This window comes from Phyllostomus discolor, chromosome 7 (genome assembly GCF_004126475.2).
Source record: "Phyllostomus discolor isolate MPI-MPIP mPhyDis1 chromosome 7, mPhyDis1.pri.v3, whole genome shotgun sequence".
In the NCBI taxonomy this organism is placed as follows: Eukaryota; Metazoa; Chordata; class Mammalia; order Chiroptera; family Phyllostomidae; genus Phyllostomus; species Phyllostomus discolor.
Window position 1 is genome coordinate 21,322,478 of NC_040909.2, and position 11,463 is coordinate 21,333,940.

General features: G+C 42.9%; 1 protein-coding gene across 10 annotated transcripts in view; it reads left to right on the plus strand.

Annotated features, from left to right (window-relative positions):
* The window catches only part of THRB (thyroid hormone receptor beta), a 341,636-nt gene extending 335,939 nt beyond the window's left edge, over nt 1-5,697 (plus strand). For all 10 annotated transcript variants that reach the window (XM_028518289.2, XM_028518287.2, XM_028518284.2 and 7 more), the window contains one exon: nt 812-5,697. In XM_028518289.2, coding sequence (XP_028374090.1) covers nt 812-1,053 — 242 coding nt within the window. In that variant the 3' untranslated portion in view covers nt 1,054-5,697. The remainder of the gene's footprint in view (nt 1-811) is intronic.
* The last annotated feature ends 5,766 nt before the right edge of the window (nt 5,698-11,463 follow it).

The following is an 11,463-nucleotide window of genomic DNA, read 5'->3' on the forward strand; positions in this document are numbered from 1 at the left end:
GACATCTCTCTGCCATCTTCTGGAAACTGCTTTGAGTCCCCTCCCATAGCAGTGGGAAGACCAGTGATGCCCCCAAGACTCAGGACACTTCCCCGGTCCTCAGGTGGTCATGGTCTCCTTTCACTCCACCTTCCCTCTGTGACTCTTCTCTGCACAGAGCAACTCCAGTCTAGTATAGCTCACACACACACAGACCCCTTTTTTTCCATTTTAATTCCCCACAGCACCACCAACACAGGCTGCTACAGGTAAAAATTTTCCTAAGTTTAAGGGAAGGGAAGGAGTGGTTCATTACAGGCTTGGCAAACCACCAGAATTGGACATTGGACTGGTCTTCATGGGATTTTCTTAATGTCCAACATTCCTCCTTGGGCATCCAGTGTTCCTGTGATGTCCCCAATGTCTTTTCACATGTCCTCTGTCTGTGCGAGTCCATGCTGGGCATCCTCTTTCAGCCAGGGAGCCGGTGCAAACCCAACATCATTCCCTCATTACTCTGAGTATGTCAGCTCTCCGGGTAAGCCTTCTCCTTCTGGACCGTACGTGGAAGCTACTGCCATTCACACCCACAGAGGGGACTGTCTAAACCAGAGATATTAAACCAGGGGTGCTGGGCCCCTTCATAGGAAGGATGTCACGCCCTGGTATCTTGGTGCCCCAGAACCCAGAGTCCATGTGGCTCCCGTGCCCACTCCGAGGAGCTGGAAAGTGCCCCGATCTGCCCACATTCATGTTAAAGGGCATGAACCACAAGGCAGGCCCTCTCCTTCCCACCCTCTGAAGTAACATCCATCTGCTTTTGTCCCCTCAGATCGCCCAGGGCTTGCCTGTGTTGAGAGAATAGAAAAATACCAAGATAGTTTCCTGCTGGCCTTTGAACACTATATCAATTACCGGAAACACCACGTGACACACTTTTGGCCAAAACTCCTGATGAAGGTGACAGACCTGCGGATGATCGGAGCCTGCCACGCCAGCCGCTTCCTGCACATGAAGGTGGAGTGCCCCACGGAACTCTTCCCCCCGTTGTTCCTGGAAGTGTTTGAGGATTAGACTGGCTGACTCCGTTCTCGTAATTCCTACAGCACTACTGGGTGTCATTTCATTCCATTGCCTAGATCTTTTTTGTCCGTTCCTTTGTTTCTTTGTGTTGGGAGGGATCGCTTAAGGGGTCAGGGAGATAGTCCTTGGCATAGACATGGATGAAATTGCCCCTTGAATGCGGGTACTTGTAACTATCGCGTTTTGTTCTCCAGTCCTTCGATGTGAATGCTTCGAAGGTTTTACAGCTATGGAGGTGGGGTGGGGACCATCATTCATTCACCAGCACCAAGCCATCACCAGCTCCCATCTGTCCTGGTCAGAGACTCAAGCAAGCAAAATGGCACAGCAGAAGACTAAAGAAGCCTTAAAACCAAGACAACGTGGTCGTCTTGATCTGATTCTGATTTTTGCAGGGCTCAAGTTAGCAGGACGCAGACCATCCTCAGTTAGATGCGGCTTTCAGATTTCCAAGGAAAGGTCTGAGCAGATTTTTGCTTATTCTAGAGCATGCTGTCTTCAGCACCCTTCATTCTCTCCTAGCAGCACAGCCTGGAATGCACAGAAATATTTGTTCCCCCAAATCAGTTGTTCTTTCGCTGCAATTCTTACAATCCTATGATTTAATTCAAGTCATACAAGGTGTGACTCAAAGATGTGCAGGTACTTGACTGACTGAGACCAACCAGGAAAAACATTTTCTTCTGTGAGCCCAAAGAATTCAGAAATCTCTATCCATGTCAGTGATTCAACAGTTTCCAAAAATTCACATAGCATTACCTCACAGTGGAAAGGCTCCTTTACAGATATGGCTCAGAGAAAATTTCCATAGAAATTAAGCCTATTTACAGGGTGTTGTCATTTTTTCAATGACATCTGATCCATCATCTCCCCAACTCCTGAAGGTATTTATCCTGATTGCATTTTTGCTGAGCTGACAACAGATTTCCCTATGGATTAAGTCTCCTAATCAAGGAGAGAAAATGAGCAGAAATTTGAGCCTTGGGGAGGAATTGTGAGCGGAGATTAGTGCGATTAGATTCTAAATGGAAGGAAATGTGGTGGTCTGAGAGCCCCCTTCACGTACTACCAATGGTTGGAGGATGCTTCCTTCTGGTCTTGGATCCTCAAGCTCTTTTCTCTAGTTACCAATGTTTCCTCGTCTCCTTTTCCCTCTGACTCTGTGGCTTGACTACCACTAAACAAAGACTGGTCCAGCCCCTGACCCTCTCTGTCCCTGCTATAGCATTGCCCTAAGAGATATTCAACAGAAAATGCCCATGGACCATGACCATGGCCCCTCACTCATCTTCCCGACCCAGCCCACCTCCCTGAGGACAAACGCTGGAGCAGCTTGTACCCAGAAAACAAATGGTGATGCCTCATCACTTCAGCTTCAGAAAATGGGCAAAGAATGTACCCATGCAATTGAATGTATCTCATCCTTCACTGGCATAGTCAATATACACAATTCCTTAGCCTGCCTTGTACTGCCTTATCCTGGAAATACTGGGGAAAATAAGCCATATCAGCAAGATTTACCTAAAAACAGAGGAATGAAAGTCACTGTGAAAACCAAGCAGGCTAATTTTTTTTTAACTGGTCCAGAAGCCAGGGTCCCTGAGTTCCAGTTTGTGCTCTGTCAACTGATAGATTTGTGACCTTGGTAGATTCGGTCTTGGTTTCTCACCTTGGGTTATGGTGAATAAGTCATAAACTCTGAACTCCTTCCTGTCCTTAATACTCTCCTAATTTCAGGGTAGAAAATTCTGGCTCTTTTGATGGCTTCTCTCATATTCAAATTTCTACCTTTATTAGACAAAAATTATGGCCCTCATAACAGATATGGAAAGTGTATCTGACATTGATCCAAAATAAGAATTTGACGCACTACTCATCAGCTATGCCGGGAAAGGCAGGACAGCCCTGGAAACAGAAGAGGAACAGCACAGCATCGAAAAGTCCACGTGTGACTGGAAACAATCTGAGAGGCAAAGTATATGTTTAATGCACTAAAGCAATTATGTTGGCTTCTGGGGAAAGGAACCAAGAACATCGCTGTGGAACTTACTGATCACAGGAAAAGAGTAGATGAAGAGATCACAAGTACAAACCTGACGTCCACGGGCAGACTAACTGCTTTGACTTTATCTACAGAGAGGTTTTTTGGTCTTTGCTCTCTAGGCAGCCTCTAGCTTAAGTCTTTGCTGTGTTAACATCTCAGCTCCCTCTGTTGACTCCCTTTGAAACATAACCGCCTGTTGCTCCTAGCTCCCGCATAACTCTGAGAAGCTTTGCAGTGTGGGCCAAGTTTTCCCTGAGAAGGGAATGAGCGGAAGCAAGCAGGCGGGCTACTGGGAGGTCCACGGACTCCTCGGGCATCAAGCCTTCCCAAGAAAGCCTCCTCGATTTGTTTGACAGAGAGTCCCCGCTACTTCAGACACACCCAGATTCAAATAACTATAAGAACGAAGCCTGATCTGAAGCAAAGTTGGACTGTTTTGTGGATTAACCATGACTGGGCATTGGCCAAATGGTACAGTATATCTACAGTAATCCAGTAAGTTTATGTTTGATCCTCAGCTTCTGAAAGGATTGCCTTCAGCAGGCAAACCACTAATCTAAAAATCTTGTTGCTGCTGAGGAGGACAAGCCTTAAAGTACTTCAGGTTGCAAGGAAAGCTTGTACGAACACAAAGGATCATGACGCCAGTGGTCCCAGTGACTCATTTCTTCTGGAACCGACTGAGGAACCTGGTACATCTCAAGACGCCATCTCATAAAACTCGATTAGGAGGGATTTGCTCTGGATTTTTTTTTAACATTTTTAAAAATATCATCAGGACTGTCAGATCAAGTGTGGACTTGACTGAAACCCCTCACAGTGGGGAGACATCCCAGTGGAGGAGAACACACCTGTACAACTGGGATTCTTATTTATAAATTACTTAACTTTTGGGGATGAATGGTGCGCGTGTGCACGTGTGTGTGTGTGTGTGTGTTCGTCACCCTCAAGTGTACTTTGCTCTTCAACTTAGACGTGCAGTATTTTCAGAAATAGTGAGAAAAGTAAGATCTTTTCTTCTTTATGATTCTGCTCAATACACCATGTGCCACCTTAGAGCTTTTTCTAGTCCAGCGAGCCTCTGTCCTCAGTGACGCACTTTGCCGTGTTGCTGCCTCAGCCCAGTGATGTCTCCCTCACCTGTATCCGAGTGACACCTCTTCGGTATGCAGCGCCGTCATTATCATCAGGGTGGACCCCCGGGCTCAGCTCCAGCAACGCCATTCTCGCGGCTCTTCCGTGAACAGGTGTGCAAGCCTTGGCCCCTCCTCAACACTAAGCCCCCCAAAACTCAGCCTCCGTGGAACTGCTGAGTGCCCTCAAGGCATGTCATTGTCAGTGATACATTTTTCTTCTGTGAAACTCTAACCTATTCGTGTCATATTGACCTTTTGCTGCATGAGTCATAAATTATGAAATCAGTCTTATGGTTTTTGAAATGTAGCCAGCATTTGTAAGGCTAAACCTTTTTCATGAACTGAATTTAAGTGACTAACCAAGCCACATTTCCTCTTCAGAAGGAGAGTGCTTACAGACCTTTGAATCTCTTTGCCCTTTCCAAAGGCTACGGCTTCAGGTTCTGAAATAAGCTCGTAATTTTTCCTGTTATTTTAATAATATGGAAATAGTAGCATAGTGTTTCTTTTGATAGTGATAGACTATAATCCATATTTAAATTTTATAGAGAAGAAATTTTATTGTACTGTGATGTAGATATTTATTATCCAGGTAAGGATTTGCCCGGTGTGTATTTTTTACAATTGAAATGTTTTACTTTAATCTTTAAAAAAAAAAAGACATTAAAAACACATGCAAAAAAAAAAACAGACTAGGAGGAAAAAAGGTTTGGCCTTATCACAGAATTTTTACTGTGTTGTACAAATGTTTGCAAATGCAAAAAGAGTGCGTTTCTAGTGTCTCCACATTCATTCATTAACGCCGCCTTCAAGAGCAATATCATGCAGGCAAAACGCTGTTTGTGGCTTTCTGTTGCACAGTTAAAGCTGACCCACCTTATGCACAAGACAATCAAATACAAATTCGTCCTCCTCAGGACTCAGATAGTACTCAAGCAAATTACGGAGCACAATGTCAGGAGAAAAGAAGACACTTTATTTAATTACACATGTACTGTTGATACGGAAGATACCAGGGCATGAATGTGCTGATGTTGCCCTATTTTTCTTTTGGTTTTCCTAATTAACTTCACGTTTTCCTTCAATTATAGAGCCAAATTAGATATCTATGCTTTCTTCAGAGAAAGCACATATTTCCCCCCATAATGTTTTCATGCCCTAAGAATTATAAAATCGCTAAAGAACAGGAAAAGACTCACAGTCATCAGAAGACCCGTGTTTTGCAAACAGTGTTAAGTGATATTGCTAGATCAGTGATATTTTTTTCAGCCTAAAACTGTTGAAATCTGTGATCAAAATGTTTTAAACTGTCCAAAAAGAAAATTTGTATATTTGGGAAAATGGATTTTTACATAGCTTTTGTATGCAGACATTAAACTGTAATTATGAATATAGTGGGCGTAGATAAAGTCATGAGCTTCAACTCTAAAAAAGAAAAAAGAAAAAGCTTATAACGATCTACTTTCCTGTCTCTTTCTTTAACTATTACTTTCTAAATAGGCACAGTACTGCCTGCTCTTCTCGTGTCAGCTGCTGCCATAGGAAGGGAAACAGGAAGGCGAAGGCATTTGTTTCAGAAACACCCACTGGAAGAAGCAAATTTCCTTGGGAGGAGGGTATGGAGGGTGGGGCAGGAAAGAGAAAAGTAAAAGTCTCATGGGGGAAGGCCACAGAGATGGAATGAGGAGGGAAGACAAATTTTTGCAGCTCAAAGGATATATTCATCTTCTTATCTCAAAATGTTTCAAAATATTATTAATGGCATTATACTACTATCAGCTGTCAACATACATCTTAATCCCCATTGCCCTGAACACATGGTGGGATTCTTTCTGTAGTGATTGACAATGACATAAGTCAAACTAGCTTAAGACTGAAGGAAATTTATTGACTGCAATAAATAGGCAGCTTCAGGCATGGCTGGACAGGGGTGTTCCTTCACTCAGTATTGTCAGGAGGTGCCTCTTTTCCTCTGCAGGAATTTTCCTCATGTAGACTTCATACTCACATAGCCTTTTACCTTATGGTGGCCCCCAGAGCACTAAGATTAGCCTTATACTTCAAACCAGTAGAGAGTTTCTTTGCCCCACATTTCCAGTAAAAATCATGGGCCTGCTCCTCATTGGCCAAATTGAGTCATGTGCCCATTCCCGAGCCAATCACTGTGCTAAGGAAGACAGATTTGCTAATTAGCTATGAAGTCAGTCTTCCAAAATCCTGGAACTGAGTGGGGAAAAGAGGGATAATCAGCCCCATCTGGACTAAGAACTAGGGCAGGGATAATTCCTCTAAGAAAATTCTAAGTGTTGCTACTCTAAGAAGTGGGGAGGAACAGCAAGCAAGCAAAAGCAACAAATGTCCACACCAAAAGTTCAATCTGAAAGCACATCTATTTTCAGTACAGTAATGGGGTCTCCTTTACACAGAGGGTGCTCAGCATGATTTATTTGACCAGGACATGAACCAAATAAACATTTTCCGAAGAAGATGTCTGATCTCATCCTACCTGGCTCATGAAAGAGGCAAATCCAGGTAAGATAGAGCAAGCATTTATTATTTCCGTGGGCTAGATCAGTTCCAAGTACTATTTTTTCTGAGTCTTCCCATTCCATATTCAAAAGACTGTGTATAACTTGCATATTTATCTCTTTTGTACTTTATGTACTTCTCAACTCCAACCTAATGAACTCATTTCCCTTCCTCAGGAAATTACTTTATTCATTTTCTGTTGGAGAGTTTTTTTACACCTATATTCCAGTTAGGAATAGGTCTTAACCTCTATACATGACATGGCAAACCCAAAGCTAAAGTGGTATCTAATGGCTTCATTTAGGTTTGGAGCTGGTATTATGTCACAACCCTGGACAATTCTAATCATCTAGAATGAACAGAAGCCGGAGGACAAATTTAGTTGGCATCCCACCTTGAGATTATAGCTCATCGTGGTTTCATATTTAGCTACTCAAGACATTTTAGCTTTGTCAGTAAGTAGAATTTTCATTAGGTTCATGTACACAAATTCTGACATTAAATACTATTCAAACAAAAAAAAACTAGAACCACTGAAATGTAGAGGGTTATAGTTCTAGGATCCATGGGCTACTTGGCAAAAAAGTATTCCATGTTATACTCTGAAAGATAGAATCTACTTATACCATACAATGATGGAATCACAGTGAAGTCTGTATCATCAAATGCTATGGCCTGCATGTCGTACTAAAAGGAGAAGAGAGCTACATTAGCCTGGGTTTCCTCAAAAAGCGGAGCTTATGTGCTACCATTTTCTTAGAGATAGCCTCCAAGGAAACAAGAATGGAAGAGAAAGAGGATGAGGCAGAGGAGGAGAGGAAACACAAGGGTGCATTGCTGAGCTGGCCATACTAAGCACAGCTGAGAACTCAATCATGCGAGACCATCTTCCGAGGAGCCAGAAGAACACTGCACCTCAGGATAATCCATAAGACTTTATCTACTGGTTCTCACTTCCCATTATCAAAGCTGAGGTTGACCCTTCTCTACCTCTAAGTGGTCCTGCCTGGCACAGGGGAGGTCCCATGGTATCCCACGCTTCAGGAGGAAAAGCAAGCCCTTCAAGAGGGCAAAGTCGGTTTCCAAGCCCACAGCTGGACAGAGTCCATCTAGACTGGGAACAGACCAAGTGGCAAGTGGGGTGAGACAAGTGACCCTGGGTCCTAGGGAAATACATGGGTTTTAGAGGGTGTGCCATGATTTGATAGAGTGGTTCCTCCAACCAACAAGTTCTCCTGATTACGTGGAGAAAGGTCACTAGCTCTCAAGTGCCAAAGAGAATCACAAGCTCAACAAAGGACCAAACCTGTATTTCACTGTGTGGTGAGTTTGCATATTATAGGGACTTTTAATTGCATACAAACTGGTCATGTAAATTGCTTGTCCGCTTGGCTACATCATCATGCAGTAGCTAAAAAAACTAAATACACTAGTCATCTAATTACACTGGATTCGATTTTCTTACAGATGGCTCGTTTCAAGGGAAAATTTCTTTCCTTTTTTTTAAAAAAGATTTTATTTATATTTATTTTGACAGAGAGGGGGAGGGAGGGAGAAAGAGGGAGAGAAACATCAATATGTGAGAGAAACATTGGTTGGGTGCCCCTCGCACACCCCAACCTGGGACCTGGCCTGCCATCCAAGCTTGTGCCCCGACTGGGAATCGAACTGGCTCGGTTTCCAGCACCATTCCCAACCCACTCGGCCACACCCATCAAGGGAAGGGCACATTTTTTTCTATACAAATATCTAGCTGAAAATTTTGTAGAAGTCAATGGAAATTTGTTTTTCCAGACAAAACTTCACTTGGCATAAAACATTTTTAGAAACAATGTATATGAACATTGAAGTCAGATGAAGTTGTAATGAACACACATCTTTCAGGGCAGACTGATAACACCCTCTTTATTTTCTTTTACTCTTCACATAACTTTAATTGCAGCAAGGGAGGCAGATGCTTGTACCCCCAAATTCTAATGGATACAGAGTATGAAAAACACTCTTCAGTTTTACCCTGAGTCTTGAAAAGATGCTGCAGCCTTATTTGTCACAGATATTCAGATGGATCTGAAGTCTAATGGTTTTATGACTTTCCTTATGTGTACTATTAGCTTTAAAGAGAGAACTTAGGGTTTCTTCCTACTACCTAAAGTCAAAGCCAAATACAGTCTTTGTGACAATAAATTATGTCAAAAGATGAAGAGCCCAAGACCATCAAGGATCATCAATTGCTAAGTAAGCTGCTTTGTGAGAATCCAATTGAAAATTTCTGAAAACTCCAGCCCTTTGACAAAAATACCACTCATCAGTTACTTGTCACCCGAGAGGCCCAGCAGCCACGCCAAAGGATGTGCCAGGTGTTTGTGGTGCCTTCCAGAGGTCTTCCCTGTCACACTAGAGTATACAATGGCCCAGCATGTAAGGATCAAGTGCTCTGTGGTAGGAATCACACTGGGCCCTCGATGTTACCTCTAATCCTCCAAGCAAACCTACAAAGTAGGTGTTAGCATCCTCGTTTGTCAAAGGACAGGATAAATGTGCATACACAACTCATCCAGCATCACACAGAGGACAAGCATGAGAGCACACTGGGTTCCAAGATCTGTGTCCTTTTTATAACCTGTACTATAATAAAACCAGCATAAAGCCTTAGTCCCTGTAGAAAGAGAAAAGGCATCTCTGCTCTGGCTATGTTTACTGTTTCCCCTTCCACAAAGGCTCAACAACCCTACTGCAAAAAAAAAAAAAAAATTCACACATCCTGAAAAATAGGCCACCTCACTTCTCATTAGGTTGTATCTATTGCAAAACCATTTACTAGTTGGGCAATATTAGAGAGGAATTTCTCGTTGGAGGGCCTGTTTCCAACCCAGCTGGCTGCTTCTACAGGTGTCAATCTAATAAGAGAACATTTTGTTTTGCTAAGCATTTGGGGGCCTGAATAGTTCAATTTGGAGAGAGCAAAATTGCTCAGCATAATGGAAGAAAAGAATTTACAGCGATGAAGATGGGGAAGTGAGGAGAGGGCAAGAAAACAAGGTGACAGAGTGTTGGTGGGAACACAGACTGGCGCAGCCACCGTGGAAAACAGTATGGAGTCTCCTCAACACACTAAAGATGGAACTGCCTTTTGACCCAGCAATTCCACTGCTGGGATTACATCCCAAGAATCCTCAAACACCAATCCAAAGAACCTATGCACCCCAGTGTTCACAGCAGCACAATTTACAATACCCAAGTGCTGGAAGCAACCTAAGTGCCCATCAGGAAATGAATGGATCAAAAAACTGTGGTACATTTACACAATGGAATACTAAGCAGAGGAAAGAAAGAAGGAGCTCCTACCCTTTGCGACAACATGGATGGAACTGAAGAGCATTATGCTAAGTGAAATAAGCCAGATGGTAAAAGGCAATTACCTAAGAACAATCTGCCCTGGCTGGTGTAGCTCAGTGGATTGAGTGCCAGCCTGCAAACCAAAGGGTCCCCGGTTGGATTCCCAGTCAGGGCACATGCCTGGGTTGCAGGACAGGTCCCCGGTTGGGGGCCCAAAGGAGGCAACCACATGTTGATGTTTATCTCCCTCTCTTTGTTCCTCCCTTCCCCTATGTCTAAAAATAAATTCCTTTTTTTAAAGAACAATCTGACAGTAACCAGAAGGGAGGTAGGAGGGGATAATGAGGGGAAGGGTTTTCAGCAACAACTATAAAGGACACTGGACAGAACCAAGGGGGGTGGAAGCAAGGGAGGGAGGTGGGGATGATTGGCAGGGGAGTGTTGGGGGTAAATGCAGACAACTGTAATTGAACAATAAAATAGTTAAGAAATAAAATAAAATATAATAAATTTTTAAAAAGGAAGGGTGACAGAAGTTAAGTTTCAAGGTGTGACACCATGCTATAACCCCCTCAACTTCAGACACCAACTTAAAATTAGCAAGTGTATGGTGCAGATTAATTTCCTACAGAAACAAATGAAAAGGGGACATTCGGCTATCATGTTGCTACAGAAGAGAAGAGGCCCAAAGTAAAGGGGATCTTGATACTACAAGTACCCAAGAATTTATAGAATTCTAGGGGTTACTTTATTTGGTAACGGCAAATTGAGAGATGAGTTTTTCACAGCAATTTCACCCAGCTCTGAAGAGAGGGCTCGAGCTGACATCTGGTAGATGCATTTACATAAGACTGCACATAAACATGGGAAAAATTAGTAAATTGAAGGTCCTTGTGGAATTTTCCACAGGAAAGCAATAAGAAAGCAAGCTCTCTTCCCCAAATTTTATTCCTGCCCACAGTTGAAAGAAGACAGCAAAAGTCTTAAGCCAAATATCAGCAACCAAACCCAGATACATTAGAGAAAAAATTCACACAATATGTGCAAAGTCTGAAATGTTCACGGATTAATGTCAGGAATAGAGATAGCTTTTCTAAATCAATAAGAAAAAGACATAAAATACAGCAGAAAAATAGAATATTCACAAAGGAGAAGCCCAAATGGCTAACGAGTATGTAAAGAGATTCCCCCACCTCACTACACACACAATCAGAAATAGGAAAACTGACACCATTTTCCATTCACAAGTTATACAGACAGAAAATACCAAGCGTCAAGGTCATTAGAAGATGAGGACTTCATCTTCTGCTAATGACAGTGTATGCCGGTTTGGTCGGTCCACCCTTCCTACAGCCA